Raw genomic sequence first — 20,314 nt, forward strand, 5'->3', positions numbered from 1 at the left:
AAAGGAGAATTGAATTGAGTGACAGAGAAATATATCCCTAATGAAATTCGAGGAAATAAGCGCAGCAAGAAGGTGTATAATTTAATAGACTGTACAAAGAAATCGTGCGGTATCTAAATCAGATTTTTAATTAATAAGAGATATTCTTAACTTATTATTCCCTTCGGTCCAAAATGAACCTTCGGTCTAAATTCTTTTCTTCAAAGTACATTGTAGTTGAAAGAATTGTTAAACAAGGCTTACATTGTCAACGCATACATTACATTTCAAGCAATCTCTTTACAACAGTCTTAAACATATTATAAAATTCTCGTTATCTTACCTCTTGCTGTGCCACCTCCGCTGCTACTGCTTGTAGATTGACTTTCTTCTGTTCCCCAGTCATTATCTGGAATAAGAAACGTTTGCACTTCAGGCAGTCATTATTGACTTTTGACATAATGATGGCAAGATGTAAATTAAAATCAAATGGTGTATACTTGATTTATGAAATGCGGTGAAAGTTTATTGGTATAAATGCTACGGCCACAAGTAGCGGTAAAACTGTTAACACTAATAGTTCGACTCTTACTGGAATCCTGGCAAATGGGCTATATGTGCATGGAAGATTTCATTATTCTCAACACGTTTAACTCTAACACGAATCAGTTTCCTTAAATATATCTCTCCCTTTAGTCAGAAAGCCCTCGCGTACGTTTCCGTAATCTAAATAATTGTAGAAAATCTTATGGAAAAATTTGAAAAAATCTTCTGCATTAATTTTCACAAATAAGTGGCTAAAAAATTCAAGTGGAAAATATTGATAATGCTACAAAAGCTGAAAGGTATCTTTAAAGATTTCATTTCGCAAATTAATGAAAAATTACAATAATAAGCAAAAATAGAACCATGCACAGTACTTAATTTATATGATTTTTTATAAATTAAAAAATTGAAAGTCTAATCATGAAGTATATATAATTTCATCGTAGAAACTATCATACCATCATATTTACCCATATCATATTCAGTACTGCGAATGTATTCTTTTGTTTTTAAAATACTTTCAGAGACGCCAGAGATCGCAAAACCTTAACGACTTTTCCTTACTGCTAAATACGAATTAGAATAGATTCTGTAACGACAAAACCTCTATAATGAGTCGTGAAGGTTAATAAAATTTGTTAGAAATTTACAGAATTTGAAATTACTCATATTTCTTTTATAATACAAGTTTGTGCTTAGAATAGAATTTTTCTCCTCTTTTCGAAAGATTTTATGCCGTTATTAATCTGCATACAATAGTTGCAGAATTATCAACAATGTAAAAGTATAAGTGGTGCTAGGCCTAACGAAGCCGCTATTTGTTTACATTTGAAACTCTTAGTAGAACAGTGAATCAAATCAGTTTGTGCACCAAATGACTCCAAGTCTGGGCTTCTTTATGTAATTTATGATTCTTCATCGCTCTTTCAAAGATAAAATTTGATCACCCTTATGTCCCATTTTATGTTCTAGGAAAATGTTTTAAAAGTTGATTTTACTGTTATAAAGAAATTTAGTTTTTATAAAAGTACTATATAATATTTGTGGGTGAGCGGAAAACGTACACCTCACATGCTAGACTTTGCATCGAAACCTTTGCATCCAGAAAAGGCTATTTAAACACTGCTGTTGTAAATAATTTGTATATTTCACAGACTCCTAACTTTAATTGAAAACGTGTCTTGACGGATCAGACACATTTGAAATAGGCTCATGTCCACGGTATTCAACCAATCGATTTCGAAAACTGTAAAATGAGATTGAAAGTAAAAGAATTACTTAAACACAAACAGATGAATTAGGTGTAATAATGACCTAAAATTACTCCATTGTTATAGAAGTCATACCGAGTCTGTACATTCGACAGAGATATTCAGCAGATTCGGACTTACAAGTACAGATAGAAACGAGCGGGTCACCAGAATTTCACCATTGGGGTAGGAAAAGTATAATCCCACCGAACTATCTCTGCAGTTCCATCCCAATTTTCAGGAAGAACACGGGGGGGGGGGTAATTCGAGGGTCTCTGCTCGCCGTGAATTTTGAGTGGCCTTTTGCCGTGCAGACACTATACGCTTACAAACACCCATGCTGTCTCCAGGACAAGAGCTACTATGCCATGTGGGGTGAGATTCGGAATTACAAGTGCATTTTAGATTAAGGTTAGGAGGAGAAAGATCATGCTTTTATTTTATATTGGTTAACAGATTTTATACTCGTAATCATTTATACTATGGGTTATAATGATAACAATATTAATGCATTTTCAGGATGCAGTTTGCTTTCATTAAGATTAACATAAACATTTATTTTTCCATGAAAACTGAATCTCGATTAAAAGAGAGATGTTTTGATGGAACCTTTCTACAACTTGAAATGTATTAAACTTGGAACCACAATTTCTATGATTTGAATTTTTATTTTCTCTATCTAAGGCTATTTCACCTTTGCAGTCTCAATTATAACTTTTACGCAGCTTCTACCATTAACCTTGATTGTTAACGAACTCCTGCTTCTGAACCCAAATAAGACATTTAAATAAGCTTTAATGTAAAACACAAACTTAATAAAATTATAATTACGTATTTGCCGGCGTATAAGACGCACCTCTTATAAGGCATTTCTACCACCTTTTTAGCATGCCTTCGTGGTGTTGTGGTCAGTGTGTTCGATGGGTATGCGAGACGTCCGTAGTTTGAGTCCCGGCGAGGGCATTGCTCATTTTTCACACCTCCTGCTTCCAAAAACATCCTAATGTTTCTACACACTTTTATATATACATTTTTGAAGGATAAAGCTTTATTATTGATCATTATAATGAAAATTTAGTATTTTAAATATAAATACAAATGCAATACATAAAATAATACTTTACATAATACACAATATAATAGTACCTCTGCAAATACCCAATCTATCTGGGAAACAAAAACTTTTAATCTTCTTCGTCAAAACCCAGACACTCTTCTCCAGAGCTAAATGAAGAGTCACTTGAAACCTCTTCTAAATCTGCATCTGAGTTTCCATAAATCAAATTGTCCTCTGTACCATCTAGTGCATTACTAATGCCACACTTCTTAAATGGTTTAACTACTTTCACTGTTTTCACAACATCCCATGAAGCTTTGACCCATTCATAAACTTGTGAAATGCTAGGCCTAGGCAGAAGACTGCATCTAGCTGGGCATTTCTCTTTCATAAATCCCTTAAGTGGTTTATTGATGCAGGCATGTAAAGGTTGAGTCTGGCTAGATAGGCCTCCTGGAATTACAGCTGAGTTTTCAATTCTTTGAGTTTATTTTTAACATCTTCTGTTCTGTGAGCACGTATCTGATATTTTCTATCCATAATTGCATTCTTCCTCCATCCGTCCAGCCTTTTGCGTGAACATGTACAAACACTCGTTGAGGAAATTTTTCTTTGGGTAGCGTCTTCCTTTTAAAAATCAATAGCCCATCAGCACAGCAGGATAAAACAACCGGATAGTTTAGTTTTTTCGTGCCCTGAAGTTTTAACAGTAACACATTTTGTACCTTTGGAATTTACAGCTTTGTTTGAGGGTACATCAAAAGTCAGAGGGACCTCGTTCATGTTTCCTGTTTGTGCAAGTTCAAAGTTTTCTCGCTTTTTTGCATTAATGACGAATTGATGAAATTCAATAATTTTTTTTTCATATTCGGCTGGCTTCATATTCAAAATATATAATTTTTTTCTTATTATTCGGCTTTTGCCATATTTTTGTTTCAGTCCACATAAATAGCTGATTTATTTTCATAAATCTTGACCATCATGATGCTGTTCCAGTAAAATCAGCAATATCTCTATCAGTTACCATCGCTTTCGTTTGACGAATAATCATTTTTGTAGAGATCGCTTTTCTGTGGTCTAAAATCCAAGTATTCAGATTTACCTCAAGTTCATGCCATTGTTCATGCCTTCGTTAGGTTATGTTTACTGTGAGTTCCTTTTTTTTTTTTTTTAGATCCTCTTCCTGATTCCTCCGAACTCTTATCATTTTCTCAATTGCGGGTGGCCCGAAATGTTTCTCTGCAGCCCTATTTCCATGTCCTTTAACATACGCAATCACACGTAGCTTGTATGCTATGTTATAGCAATGCCGATGTTATTTTTGAGCCATAGCTTGCCAACAAATTTAAGAGAACTGAACAGTAGAAATTTCATACACTTAAAAGTCGTTCGTAAAAATTGAAAACTTTAAACGAACCCAGCTGTGATCGTCGATGACAACGCATTCGCATTCACTGAACTGTACGTAATTGTAATATTCCCACACTCCTCAAGCAAACAAGAAAAAAAATCGCCTAACTCCGAATAGAGGAAATTTCCATAAATAAATGTAATCAAAAACTGAGTATCGACGTATAAGATGCACCCCGTTTTTCAGACCTATTTTCAAAGTAAACAAGTACGTCTTACACGCCAGCAAATACAGTACTTTCTCAATAAGTACTTTCCAGCAAAATCAAGTACTTGTACTTAGCGGTCACAAAATAAATATAAGGAATAAATACAAGCTTTTATAGTTCTCTACCAAGCCAATATTCAAATCTTTCTCTAAATTCAAATCACAAAATAACCTCTGCTAAGTCTAAATCAACACCCAAATCTCCAACAATAAATCATCAACGACACTGAAATTAAAAACGCGACTGTTCAAATGTAGCTAAGCAAGTACTAGCAGCATCGGCAAAGGTTTTATCGATAAATTCTGTTAATAGGCTCTTGCTACTGCTGTACCTAAAATACAAAGCCCATCTGCGCAACTGACCATGTAAAATACTGCATTTTTGTATAGGTTAAGTTACTTAAGTACACAAAGGATATCTGCTTGAGGAGAAAGACCCCTTCATAGAGCATATTTTAAGGAAAACCGACATGTGTTCCCAATGTACATGGGAAGAACCACGAAAATCATCCATGCTGTCAGTCCGTTCGCCTGGTCGAACCACTAGCTCACTGTGATCCAAACCACTTGGCAACTGGTGAAGTTATCATTTCTTACCCTTTGCCAAATATGGTGGATACAGAATAAGAGAGCATCAAAGTTTTAATTAAAGCTTAACATGAAGATAAATAAATAAAGCTTTAAAATATCAGATTTAAAATGCAACATAAATTGTTATCAATGTAAAAAATATAAAAATGGTTTGTGTATGAAAATCCAACATGCTTAGAATCTTCAGTTAATAAATAATTTTCCTTTAGAAAAATTACTCCTTTTCCCTTCGATGTTTTAATTGACCCTTAAAAATGCCAGATAATTACCACTAGAAAAGATTTGTTTTGAAGTGAAGCTAACAGCTCTATTAAGAAGACCTGAAGAAAAGAGGAAAAGTTACCGTTGCGTTAATTCTTCTAAAAGAAATAAAACTTCAAACTTCATAAAATAAATAGAAAAAATATTCGTGAAAAACTTAGAAAAGATTAAAAAAGTATTAAAAGTATTCCAGCGACAATGAGATTAGTGGTTGCTATCTTTTCGAAGAAATTTCCATCAACTAATGACATTTATTATGAATATGATTAAAAAAAACTTCGTGATTAAATTCTTTAAAAATGTCTAGCTTCCAATAAAGAAATTATTTTATCTGCAGTTTTCAGAAGTAATATGAAAGCAACTAATTAAAGAGATTAATTTTAATGTTGCTGTTTTGGGGCATATTTAAACTGTAAAATTTATTTTGATTTCATACCATAAATGTTTCTATGTACAGTATTTGTTTAATTTTAAGAAGATTTTCATTAGAGTAACCTTGATAGGAAAATAACTTTGATACTATGAAAATAAATAGAATAAAATAATGTAGCACATTTTTGTTATAACTTATTTATTAACCAAATAGCGCGTTCATTAAAATTAATAATTCTGTAAAATGGATATATTCAAAATACAGTCGTGCACAAAATTAAGAGAATTTTCAAATTATGTCTATTTTTACCAGAAGTATTGAACCAAAGGAACTAATTATGCCACCGAAGAATTATGCAAATATTCAGAGACAAATACGTAAGCCTGCACGTACGTGTTTGTGGAGCTGCGATTGTGGAAAGATATAACAAGGGTTTTCGATGATTTTTGTGTGCCCGCTTTCGCAGTGTTTCTCATAAGAGTAGGGGAAATTTTATAGGGGTATCATGTAAAATGAGTACTCACAAACGTACGGGTGACAGAATTAGATGGAGTATAGTTGAAAGCACGCCAGTCACAAGCGTAGGTGGCTACAGAAATCCTTGTATCGCCCATTGTGGTCTGTAATTTGTAGAAACTGTTTCAAGACACTCGATCCATATCGAGAAGACTTGGACAAGGTCATAAAGGTCTGCAGCGAAGAATAAGGATCATTATTTGAAATTTCAGCTAAGGCAGGCAGAAGTGCTACAGCTTCACAGGTCTCACGTGAGTTGTATGCTGCCACAGGAAGCCGAGTTTCACGCCAGCAGTTGTCCGAAGGTTTCATGAGATAGAGCTGTTTACCGGAAGACTCGACCTGTGCATTCAGCTCACTACGGCGCATAAGTAAACGCGTTTATCATTGTGCATTCGACATGCGACGGAGGACGTGGGCACCGCCCCTCTGCTAATTGGTTAATTGGTATAACTCCCCGTCCACCTTTATCTAGAGTTTGACCAGAGTGTGGGGTCACACCAATGCCTCGCATCGAGCGCCCAAACCCAACGGCGGATTCCTCCGGATGGCAGTCCAGCCTACCAAAGTGCCCATCCATTCACTTCTTTCCTGTCGCCCGGGGCCAGTACTTATTGAACAATAATTAGTTGCAATCTAAAAAAGGGCATAATGATCCATTTGGATACACATTTTACAGAGTTTGTGAACTCGGATTACATTGAAAATTTAAGTACATTTAGATACATTTCACATACATAACATACAAATTTAAGACATTTATATCATATATACTACTTTCGTATGCATTTACTTATTAGGTTCATTAAATGGCACTATTTACATTTATATTGCATTCACCTTATGATACATTTACATTACTTTATCTTCACGTCTAAAAAAATAAACACTTATAGAGGGCACATGCTATGCACATTACTTACTGATTCTCATTGTGCAGACAACACGCGCCTTAGACCAGACTTTAATGGAGCATACAGATGAATCGAGATTTAACCTGGACACTGATTCTAGGCGTACCTGCATCTGAAGATCCCGGAATACGATAGCTTCCTTCCCTCATCATCGAAAAGGATCAGTACGGTGATAGAGGAGTAATGATTTTTGTAGGCATAATGTTGGACGACCGCACACCCCTGCATATGTTTGACAAAGGCTTCCTGATTGCTATGTGATACAGAGAGATCTTAGAGTCTTGAATCTGACTTTTCAAGAATGCGGTGTGTCCTGGGTACCTGTTAATAGACGACAACGCTCGTCCACATAGAGTTCAGCTGCCGACGATTACCTGGAAAATGAGGATATTCGTAGCATTTTCATTCAGATCTCCTGAACTTAATCCTACTGAGCATGTCTCGGAGGCTCTTGGTAGCACAACTTCATCTCGCCATCCCCCTCCGAAAACCATCCCTGAGTTGAAACCTGCCTTGCTGCAGGGGTGGAATCGGCTAACGCAGCGACTCCTCATCTGCCTCCTGTCTAATATACCGTTACGCTGCGCGTGACTGATTCTGAAAGGGGAGCATATCTAATATTAGACACATTTTCAGTTCGATACGAGAGATGTTGCACTACGAGCACTATGCTGCACTAGAGGCTTTATAAAATGCTTTTTGAATGATACATCTCTTTCTCTTAAAAATGTGTATTTATGCCAAATTTCATTAAAATCTACCCATTAGTTTTTCAGAAATTGGACATAATATGCAAATTTTCTTAATTTTGCACACTAAAGGAATTAGCAAGTCAAAAAAATCTGCGGTAGGATGTGAATATCAAAATCGAAAAAAAAATTAATTAGCACAGCGTTCTTGAATATAAATATTATAACAGATATGGAACCAGTCCATCATTGAATTATTAATAAGATATTAGATTTTAAAATAACTTATAATTGATAACGTTATATAAGTGAAGGATGAAATATGACGACGTTTCAATTAGTTGCCAACTTTTCGTTTTAATTAGTTGCGCAATAACTACTTATCCAGTTTAAAATATACAAGAAACTTTTAGTTTTAAATTGTAATATAAAAAACCCTTTTATTGCAAAAGGGCAGTTAGCTTTGTAGAAAGTGTTTGTTTTAGGAAAAAATGCAAAAACATTCCAGCATAATTGTCTTAACGAAAACAGATTATTTAAGAGCCTAATCTTGTAGTTTTGATTGTCAGATCAATTTATTAATTAGAAATGAAAAAATTAAATTTTCTAATTCATAAAAGGTAATGCCATATTTTAATAACTTTTATTCAAAATTAGGCATGAAAAGTGATTCGAGTAATTCACGAAGCAAGCAAATTTTAGTTACGTTTATTACTTTACTGAAAATACTAAGGCAGCAGAATCAGCTTAATTTTCAAAATTCTTTAGCTGCAGGAGTGAAAACGGTAAAAGGAAAGCCTGTTCTCACGCGATAACAATAGACCAGAAAATTCTATACAGTTCTTTGAAAGAAAAATAAAACATAGCTAATGAGGCCAACTATTAATTCAGAAATTGAAACAACTACTAAATAATTTCTTTAAAAACGGCTATCTTGCCTTTTTGCTATTTTGCTTGATGGAACTTTCTTGAAATTTCTGGTTTTTTGTTATCATATGAGCACAGGGATTATATCGGTACTATTTCACGCCTACATCTGAAGAAAAAGGTTCGATTCAAATCTTCAAACTACTCCTTCAAATTTTAAAAACTGCGCTAATTCTTGTTGCTTTAGTATCTTCAATAATTGCTACTCGGCGTGTTATTTTAACCTATTTTAGTTCACGTTTGCTATATTAGTTTTAGTTTAAATAAATAATATTTTAGTATTATGAACTGATAAGTTCAAATTCTCGTTTCTGCAAAAATACGTATTAAAAAGTTAATCAAAATCTGTCCTTTCGATTGAAATTCTTTTGTTCCATGAAAATTAAAACAATTATGTAATAGATGTGCACATGTTTTTAGTTCGATTTTATACTTAGTATTAGATAAGTGAGAAAAGAAAATGGGCACACAATCCACATGAAAAGTTAACAATGCAAATTGAACAGCTTACTTATTGGAAAACACCATTCCAGTTTTTACTGATATTAGTGCAGAGAATGACAGCAAAGTATTCCTTGCTCTTTGTTCCTTCAGTTCTTTACATGATTAAAGAGTTTATGCTACATATTTTATATACCTCTTAACATCTGTATAGACTAGAGTTGGATGATCCGCTCCGGAACTGCTTCAAAGAACCGATTCACTTTACTGAGTGAACGTACTCCAGAAAACGGAGTTGTAGTTCTTTTAAAGTTCACGGAGAGCTGTTGTTGGAAGCGTGCCAGGAGTGGAGATCTGCTAAACTTTCACGAACGAATTTACTTTATTAAGCAAGCGAACGCCTGACTGGCGAAAAAAGAAGGAAGCCCTTGTTTGAAGCGTGCGAGAAAAGTTCGATTTCAGTTTTAGGGGAGAAAAGAATATTTATCATCCCATGTTAAAAATAAGTTTAATTTTCATCAGTTCTCAACGTTTTAAAAAAAATTTATTCTAGGATTTTATGCTAAGTTCTTTTTAAAACTACAATTGAATAATATAATCAGTTCAACAAGTTAGCATTTGATTGAGACAATTTTCCGATTCAATTTCTCGTTCTATTCTTTTCGTGTTTTGCTCCAACCTCACTGAGAGTTTCCAGTCAAAATGTTCGTTCGATTCTTTCCGCTCTTCGATCCATCCTTCCTAACTGCTCTTGATTCGCAACTCGTTCCGGATCTTTATTATTTAGGTTATTGTTAGTGAGCTGTGAGTCACAAAAAAGAACGCATTCATTTCAGTGAAAGCAAACTGTTGTGATCGGTTTTGACCATCTCTAATGCAGATAACAAGAATAAAAGTATGTACACTTAACTCACAGCCCATCTGTGGTCAAAAGATTAAAGTCTGGATTTGTATTACAATCCGAATTTTCTTCTAGGCTATTGCCTACTGCAATCCTGGTTTTCTTTAGAAATGGTCCAATTTTTTTTAGAAAATACTTCACGAAAGAATCTTGTCCCATAATCGTATATTCCTAATGTACTTTGTCATAAATGAATAGTCCAGTTCAATCTCCACATAAGATTTTAGCTATATCCATTGATATGGCAGGTGATTTGTAAACCACCATAAGAATAAAGTGGTAGAAAACTTGACGACTAAGCAGAAGTTTTGAAAGATAAATAATCTATTGGTATCTGAGTGAAAGAGTCTTAAAACACCTTTTCAAATATCCTTTTCATGTGGAAGTATTGGTAGAATCCGCATATTGGCAGAATCCATGATGATGATACAAAAAACAGTAAATTTGCTTTTTAGTAACGTATACACCGAAATAAACACATGGAGTCTGTTTTCAATGCTATCACAGTCATAATTTTTCTTTTGGAAAAATCCATTGCCAAACAAAGAAATCACTTAAAGCAATTAGTCAAGTAACAGTTCAAGTAAAACGGGAAGTTATAATACGATAAATGCTTCGAATTAGTTAAAATCAGATCGATATTTCATGCATAATGAGCTGCAAGCAATCGAAATGTTACTTCATTACAAAAGCTCAATATTGGAATATATTAGTATAGTATAGTGGACTACAGTTCTTAATGAATCACGCATGGCCTGAAAAGCAGAATGTTTTTTGTTCTTTCGATGCCAGTGAAAGAGTATCGAGAATCGTTTCGCATCAAAAAAGATAAGAATGAAGATTGATTGTAAAAAATACAGAAAAAAAAATTTAATCTACGTGTTATTGATTTTAGCTGTGCACAAAAGGACAAGCAAGAAATGAGACTTTTTCCCAACCAACCTCAATTTTCAGCCCCGCAACTTAAAGAAAGTTAAGTATTATTCATCTGTGCTGCCATTTATTTCTTTTCGAAGTTTCCTTGCTAAAGAGAAAAATTCCCACTCTTGTCCACGGGCAGAGAAAAAGATATTCAAAAGATGTTCTCACACTGGAACATGTTTAATCAGTATGAACAACATATTTTTGAATTGCAGTACATTCACACGCTTATTTCACAAAAGATAAGTATCCAAACATTGTGGAAGTACTTCTTCATAAAACATTTACATGAGAAAAACACAAATACATTCAGAAGAGAAAAAAATTTAGCGTGTCCTTTCAGATAAAGTTTTACTAGATTTTTTAATAATACTCTGCATTAAAAAATAAATCTTTTGTGAACGATTTAAACAATTATTTCAACATTAAATTGCACATTCAAATTTGCATCTCATAATAATGACGTGTTGGCATAATATAAATAAAAATTATTATGTGCATCTGTGCATTATTATGTGTTCTCGTGCATGATTGAAAAGCTTATAAAAGCCGTAGGAAAACATCTCAGAACAGATTCTTACTAAGTTTTTGTTTTTGATTGCAGCGAATTCGCTGTGAGATCGGATCAGCTCCCTCTGAGCTTTGAATTGAGTTCTGTTTAACGTTTTAGTAGTTTAAAATATAACTACTGTGTGATATTGCATGAATATCTGGGAGGAAAATTTTCAGCATTTTGTTTTATTTCTTGTGATAATAAATTTTATTGACTTTTTATCAGACTTGTTCATTCAATTTATTCGAACTCGTTCGCATGCAACAATATGTATGTATGTTCCTTGCACTGCGAGAAAACGGCGGCACCTAGAGCCACAAATTTTGAACACACACAATCCTTCACTTGAACATGTGCATTTCGGAGCCTGGATTTAAAGCTTTGAATTTTCTTTTTATTCGTACTTTGCTTGAATTTATTGAATTTTTCATCAACAAATTTGGAATTTAAAGGCCGCCTGTTACCACTCGTCAAACGGAAAATGTTTGCTTCAAACTTAATTAGAAAACTCAGCACTTTATAAGCAACTTGTCGCCATTCGGAAAAACATAAGATATATATTGATATATTGGTATAGTCCGTCTTTTATATTTAATCAACGAACGCATTCGGATAAACTCTCTCCATTTGGATATCTAATTTCCGAACTCCATGGGGAACGGCAGTAACTGCGAAGGTACTGAAGCCAAGAATCTGCGGAGAACCCTGCTTCGTACCGGCCAATCAGGCTGCTCCCGGGTTTTAGCAAGTCTGCTGATGCAGTAATCTTTCAAACAATGATCGGCTCCCACAAGAAAGAAAACATTCTTATCGTAGAACAACTCAGCTTTCGTCATAAGCATTCCACTGTGCATCAGCTGCTAAGAGTTGTGGATTTTATCTCACAAGGACTGCCAAATAAGGTATCCACTGGGGTCTCTTCCTTGATCTTTAAAGGCTTTTGATCGTGCTTCGCTGATAAGGATCACCTACAAATTAATCACTCTTATTTTCCCAGACTATATTACGTACAAATTTAAATCCTATCTGTGTGATAGATACTTTGTCGTTCGCTTTCATGACGCATATTCCACACACTGGTAAATTAATACTAACCTCTCCACATGGAACTCTCTTCGACCTTGTCCTAGTCCTAATTTATGTGAATGACATACTCATTCCCCTAACATTATTCTTGCAATGCACATTGATGACACAATGATACAAATGCATGTGCCAAAATGCATGTTTGTGTTCAGTAGCTCAAGTTCTACGAATTCACATACATGCACTGGAATTCAGGCTAACTACTAGATAATTAAATTCAGTTTTGATAAGATGGTAGCGGTTATGTTCACCAGATGTAAAATTAGCCTTATCACCATCAATATATACGACACAGGTATCCCATGGACCCAGAAGATAAAAAATATCTTAGCGATGAAAACACGATGATGAAAGATTAACATAGAAATTCCACATTACACAAGTAATTTTTAAGTTCCAGAAGTTTAAAGCCTTACTCTTCCGCTTTATTCACAGGAACTCTGTTCCTTGATTAGATAACAAGTTACTAATCTGTAAATCTATGCTGTGGGCCATTATTATCTATGCTTGTCCTATCTGGTGGCTTGCATCTAACTCAAATCTGGATATCCTTCAAAGATATCAAAATATGACTCTCAGCTTAATTTCCAGAGCCATTCTATCGGAATATCGGTATTCATAGGAATTCATAGAAATAATGGTATTCAGGAAGAACTAGGTGTTAAAAAACAGCAACATTTATGGCTAAAATATCAAGAAATCGTTTTAAAACTTTCAATGACACTTCTATTCCACAATTCAATTACGAACGAAAGACGCCCTGGGAAGATATTCAAAGCACTAAATTAATTATTACTTTTGTGGTACTATCCCCGCTTCCTATTTTTCGGCTAACCTTTCTAAAAAATGATATTCTGAATCGATCCTCCTCATCTTCCTCGAAGCCTACTGGTACTCTCTCCATTCACAGCCAATAGCTAAGCTTTCCACTGTGTATCGACATCTTTCTTTCCTGCCCTCGTGTGATTGCTTGACTACTAGCCTCACTTCAGTTGCGATGATGAATCTACCTGTGGAGCATGCTGTTGCTCCATTTGCGCTCTGTAACTGTTCTGCTGCACGGATTGTCTTCTGACTATCATATTGAAAACGAATTGCTTACTCAGAAACTTTTCTCAATGTCTTCGTGTTTGTCAACGACGTTTCAAAGGGTTATCATGCTTAACTGCGCTTTGCCAAAAGTTACTACGACTAAGAAATGTTATGATATATTATACCAATTTTATATCTTTTTGTGGTCTGCAGCTACTTGCGAGGCAGCAAACTCAGCGATTCAAAAGCAATGTTTTGCCGCTGCATGAAATAAATTATTTTCCCTCTCCATGAGTCTGTCTGTTGCCGCTCTAAACACTTTTGTGCTAATTCCCCTCCTCTAACATTTACATTTAAATTAATACTGATATCATGAATCACATTTCTTGATTTATAATATTGACTAAACAACTTTCACCTAAACATAAAAAAGACTGATCTGGTTCTATTCTAATCCGATGCAAGCAAAATGTGCAGATTTTGTTCCACGATCTTAATGATTCAGAAATAATCATTTGATTGGTTATATTATAATTATATAATGTAAAAACTAGTGTGAGTTAGCCTTGTTATAAGTGAATACTTTTTCCTTTAAACAGTTACAACAAACATTATAAATCGTGAACATAAATCATAAGGATAAGATGATTTTTACCTTGGAAGCGGACTCCATTGCGACGAACCATGACTCTTCGAACATCCGGACCCACTTCATTCGGCAAGGGAGGCCGCCCCCTATCCTTAGCCGAACTGCGCCACCGTGGTCCACGATCCTCGGGACCCGCATACTTTCGAGGGTCATAATCAAACTGCCGGGACCTAAGAAAAATAACAAATATGAATGAGGGAAACATTCATGCACAATCTAGAGAAATTTAATGTAAGTATATTTATTACGAAATGCAAATATATTGTTACGAATTTTGTGCATATATAAATAATTTTAATGAAATTATATGTACACTTAAATTAGTTTTTTTTTCTTTCTTTTTTTAAGCCTTTTTTTATGGCCGCCATTGATTGTTTACATTTGAAACAGTAGACTAGTGGATTTGTTGCCAATCTAGAGAAACTTAGCTTCGCAACAACAAAGATAACGCCTTCATTTATTATTGCCAATTAAATCATACTTAATCCTTTCGGGAATTTTTTCGAGGAAATAAGTGTTTAAGATTTACTTCACAATTTTTAATATAGATATTTGGACTTTTTATGTATTTTTGCCTTGTCGCGAAGTGAGAACTGAATTAATTGAATGAGAAATACTTAATCGTCTGTTAAAAACTGTTTCTTTTTTGTTTTATTTGCTTAAATTCTTTTATACATCATTCTAGCTTTATTATTTATTATAGTATTTGAATAGAACATGTGACAACGATTAGATAATTCTATTCTTTAAATGATACAAAATTCTGTGCATTATGAGTTATAATATGAACGAAATATAATACTATTAAGTGAATCTAGCGCCAGAGTGTCGCTATGGTAAGCAAATAGTGAATTTTAAAGAATGCATTTATTCTATTGTGGCTTATGCGCTGTCGGCGAAGTAGATTTAATTCAATCCAATAAGTTTAAATGAAATGCAAGAAAAATGCGTATAATTTAATATTCCGTACAAGGAAGTCATGTGGTGTACACATCAGATTTTTTAAAATTGTAATATAATCATATATATAGAGACAACAACAGAGAGAACGATACCGCTGTAATCCTTCTCTAATAGCGATGCAAAAAATACGATTCATAGTCATACATTTTTCAATCTGATGCGATATGGAACCCACATAAAAAATTTCGATAGAAAAATAAGCTAATTCTCTCTCATTATATTGCAACATTGACATTTGTTCAATTTTCAATCAGTTTTTAATGATTTTTGTCTTTCTAATCAATTGGTCGTGAAGACTCAAGTTGCATCCAATATTTCAATTTTAGTCGATTAAATGTGGCAAAACATTTATCATAATTGATCAGAAATCAATAACACGAACAAACAAACAAACACATAAACAGGCATTCTTCTTTATACGTATAGATTTTGTAAAACTTAAAAATTTTTTAATTATAAACTCTGCGACTGTTGCCGCTCGGAAAAATGAGTGTGAAAATTAGCACTTTCAGAGTTTTTAATTAATAGGGATGTTTAAAGTCGTGCGAAGATGGGAATAGTTGAAGTGGCTTTCCACAAATTTTTGGAATAGGGAATAATGTATTTAATGTTTGGAAATGCTATTTTATTTCATCGTAAAACTTGCAAATTTTTTATGACCTCTAGGATTTAAAAGCGAGCAGTGACAACAACTTTCAAAATAAAGCAGAATTTCATCTCCTGCTTGCGAGATTGTTGCCATTCGGAAAAATGAGGGCAAAAAGTATCGTTTTTCCAAGTTTTTAATTAATATCTCTGATTTTAGCTACTTTTTCTTGGAAAAAAATGGACCTCGGTCTTATCCAGGACCCAGAAAAGAATTGTAGAAAGTTTGGTGACGATAGCTATAGTAGTGACTATAGTAAGTTATTACCGAACAAACACACATACTTTTTTCTTTACATATATAGATTATATGGTTCCTTAATGTTATTGTATTTTCTACAATTTATCCATATGATTCTTATATTTCAAATTAGCTACATACATTAGATTTTACTAATTAAAACGATTAATTATTTATATGCCGTAGTGTATATGTTTAAGTATCTGAATGATTTGAAATGCATTAATAAAATCGCTGCAATATTTATCGATACTTTTTTACATTTAATGTTTGGTAACAAGTTACTAAAAAGCTCATGTTTCTGATCAAATTATAATTTTGAGTCTATGTCTAATAATATAAGTAAAAGAAAATACAAAAATATTTTATAAATGTAAACTGGAAACTGAAATTATGGTAATCGAGATGAACTCGACAATAAAGCTTTGTTAAGTAAACATTTATTAACTGAGAATAACTGGAATCGCTTTTTAATAACCTATCGATTGCATTTTCTTCATTTGTATGTATTCGTAAAGTATTTGATGCTCACGAAATTTCAGTCCCAGGCAGTTTAAAAAGTGCTGATTAAACAAAATATCTCTGCCAAATTGCGCTGTTCTAGCACTTTTCGAGATTTCACGGCCAACTGCTTGGGAATTTGCAGCTTTTGCGTTCTTCAATGCAATATTCTTTATCTGTTCTTCCCTGTTAATACCGTCGAAGGAGACGTGGAGTAATTTTTACTTGTTTCCCATCTTTTGGCATTAACTTCATTTTTCAGATTTTATTTTATACATAAAAAACATTTTAAATGTTAATTTTTTTTCGTACTCAGATTTTATTTTTAAATAACTAGTAAATAATATTTACTAATGGATTCGTGATGGTGATAATGAATTTCTGGCACAGAACCCAACTAATAGAATGAATTTGGAATCAAATTATATGGAAAAGAATGAGTTCCACAACTGTATTCCAGTGTTTTGGTTTTTACGATAGTAATTTAAATACATATTATATAGTATAAAAATAACTGCTCAGAATTTTCTAATTAACTAAAAATTAATTCAGGTAAAAAATGTAAGAATAGCCGCTCTAAAAAGTATCATCTCCAAGCCAAAGTCACGAATCTAAGCCAACATCAAAATGTTTGGCTGCAAGATATGTTAAACCTGCAAAATCGTTCAACATTTAAGTTTTGTTTAGTTTTCATTAATTCGCGTTATATTTCTTCTATTCAAGTAATCTCACGTATTTATGCAGTTTCCTTTTTTAGCACAGTGTAAAACATTGTAGGTGTAAAATATAGCAGAAAGTGGATGCAAGTGAAAACAGCAAAAATTGCATATTCCTGACTTTGACATATAGTTGATAATGACTGCCTGATAAAAAATGCAGTACCATATACAAGGAGTAGAATGTGATAAAATTAACAGACAAACTGAGAATACATACAACAATAAGCGATTTTAGTTTTAAAGCATTACACTCTACAGCGATCGAATCCACAAGGTGATCGGTAGGAATCTGGACCACTCTTGAGGCAATGCAAGAAGTAACTCTTTAAGTTAGAGAAGAAATTAGGATATGGGTCCTATCCTCAAAGACTGATGATCTTAACGCTTTCAGTCATGCTCAACAGTCCATCCACAGACTGAGGCTGGAAAGATAAATCCAATCATATCCCACAAACTCTTCGGTAGCTAACTCGGTGGCCATGGAGGTATCTGGGTAACTTTCAGAGCTTCTCTGCTGATGATTGCTACATGCTTCCGGTTATTTTCTTGCTAAATAACAGTATTTGGAACCGCTGAGAGTAGGATAGTGCAAACAGTAACGGCACTTCACGTACATGTCAGCGTGCTGTCATTGTGCCTTTGATGCTTTGATGACATTCTGTCTGGCCTGATTCGTAAAGCCACATCGTCAAAGCACAATTGGATCTCTCCCCCCGTCGATATTTACTTGGAGATATCACTGGGGACACAGAAGAGAGACTGGGATCTGTTCTCTACTTTGGATCATACAACCATGTCGCTGGGGAAACAGACGCGAGATTGGGGATTGGTCTCTACTTTGTGCCATTAAATCGTCCAAAAACTCTATCTTAAGACCTTTTCAATCTTTGGTTCCAGTGGCTTTGTGTCAAAAATAATCTTTGTAAAGAGCAGCAGACCACAAATCGCTTTCGATGAATTGTCGAGGAATGATTCTTTTTAATATTTGATCAACAAAAGCTCCTTGCTAATTCTGCACAATATCAACAGTCCTGCTTTCGGGGGCGGGGATACTACCGTACGTCTGTAGGTGTGTCACTCCAAGTATGGCCTGTCTTGGATGCATCAATAATCCTGACCTTACTCATATTCCCTTTTCCAAACTATCTTGTCCAAGTCTTTTGCACAATGGATACATACAGATGTGTTTCAGCTGCTATATGATGGATGGACCAACCAGTTATTGAGTCATCAGATTTTTCCTTCCACTTTATCCAGGTAATTCATCATGTGACAAATATGCATTTCAGATCATTTACATAAATTGTGCATTTTCGTAGTTGTACATTTGCATTACGTAGAACTTCAAAGAAGTTGAATTTCGCATAATTATACAACAAAATCTTCACAATGGTGCATTTTCTCTGTCAGGCAATGTTATAAAAACAGTTGCATATTTAAAATTTGTTTATAAAATACGTGTTATGAAATATGTGTGAGTGCATAGTTAAACCGGAAATTTTTTTTATTCATAATAAAATTTCCTAAGTAAGTTATCCTATTTCTCTTCATTCAATAAAGCTAAATATTGTCTATCTTCTATAAATCTGAGATTAAACAAAACCACAATAATTAGCTAATTAAATAAGACATCTCTTCAAAATTTTCCAACTCTTTACTTATGTTCTGGTAACGACAGAGGATAAAATCATCTGGCAGCCTAGACGGTTAGACTAGTATTTAAATTAAGCCGTATTGAGTTTAATCATTTTAACGTTTCATGTTTGCTAATTTAATTTCAGCTAAACAGATGACTTTAATGCATAAAATAAACTGACAGTTAGTGGCTTAAATGATAGCAATCAGTTGATATTACTGACTGCCAACAAAATATAGCAGTTTTAAATTTAATTTATTACACTGTTTCGAATTTCGTACAATATAACATGAAATGCCTGATAAAGAGAAGCACTACCGAAAAATAAGGTTACAGGCGCAAGTTTATTTACTAATATTGAGGCAAATGATTATCTCGCCATTTGGCGAGATATCACCAACCTGGCGATGGTTTGGGCGACAAATCTCTGTCTCCAAATTTTGCCCAAAGTCGCCAAACTTGGCGAGCATTAGCGGCATTATGGTCCAGTCCCTATATAGCTCCAAGCTTTCTCGGCGGCCGGGGGAAAACTATATAAGAGTGGAGAGATTATCAGTCTGTAGTTTTTTAGTTCAGAGTTAGACCTCCGTGCGAGTTTCACTCTTTGCTTTGAGTTCTGTTTAACATTTTTAGTAGTTTAAAGCGGTAACTAATGATTGTTCTCTGTCATATTGAGAAAAGCTGTACCAGTACTTTTGTGGAAAGTTCCAGAATTCTAAAATGTTTCTTTTGGGAAAATAAATTGTATCATGATATCGCCCGTTCTCTGCGCATTCAATCCATTGCGAACTCATACGCACGTAACAATACTTAGCAAATCATGCTAAGTATCTTGAGCAATCATAATTATATGTTGTTAATGAAGTTATGCTTTGACCAGCAGCGTCTTAGATATTTTCACGTTTAAAATTAAATAATGACTGAAAGTAAACCTAGAACACAGGTCTTTAAACACAGTCTTCCTCGAAACATTTTTAATTTTTAAAATATTTTAAATCATAATGATATTATCATAAAATTATAAAAGGAAAGTTTAAAATATTTAGTTCGACTCTGCTATTAGATTTTGAAAATCCTATAGATTCCCTCTGAATATAAGAAGTAACGAAATAGCAAGCAACTAATAGCTGACGATTGATATTAAAAAGTACAAGAAAATTAAAACAAAATTTTAATAGGAATTCTTTACATAAATACATTAAAATTCAGCAAATAACAGAACACGTTTAACTTTTTAAAACGAGTATTAATTAACCATCCATTTTCAATAATTAATACTTTTTCCCACTTGTTTAAAGATTCACC

At 33.9% G+C, this 20,314-nt stretch overlaps 1 protein-coding gene across 6 annotated transcripts in view; it reads right to left on the reverse strand.

Moving 5' to 3' along the window:
• LOC118191457 (coiled-coil domain-containing protein AGAP005037-like) overlaps window positions 1–20,314 on the reverse strand; it is a 769,544-nt gene that overhangs the window by 349,569 nt on the left and 399,661 nt on the right. For all 6 annotated transcript variants that reach the window (XM_085811562.1, XM_085811561.1, XM_085811564.1 and 3 more), the window contains exons 5-6: window positions 14,311–14,474; window positions 323–388 (exon numbers count right to left, since the gene is read on the reverse strand). In XM_085811562.1, the coding sequence (XP_085667688.1) occupies window positions 323–388; window positions 14,311–14,474 (230 nt within the window). The remainder of the gene's footprint in view (window positions 1–322; window positions 389–14,310; window positions 14,475–20,314) is intronic.

Source organism: Stegodyphus dumicola, chromosome 2 (assembly GCF_044657685.1).
Source record: "Stegodyphus dumicola isolate Sdum_Otavi_A_Nest chromosome 2, ASM4465768v1".
In the NCBI taxonomy this organism is placed as follows: domain Eukaryota; kingdom Metazoa; phylum Arthropoda; class Arachnida; order Araneae; family Eresidae; genus Stegodyphus; species Stegodyphus dumicola.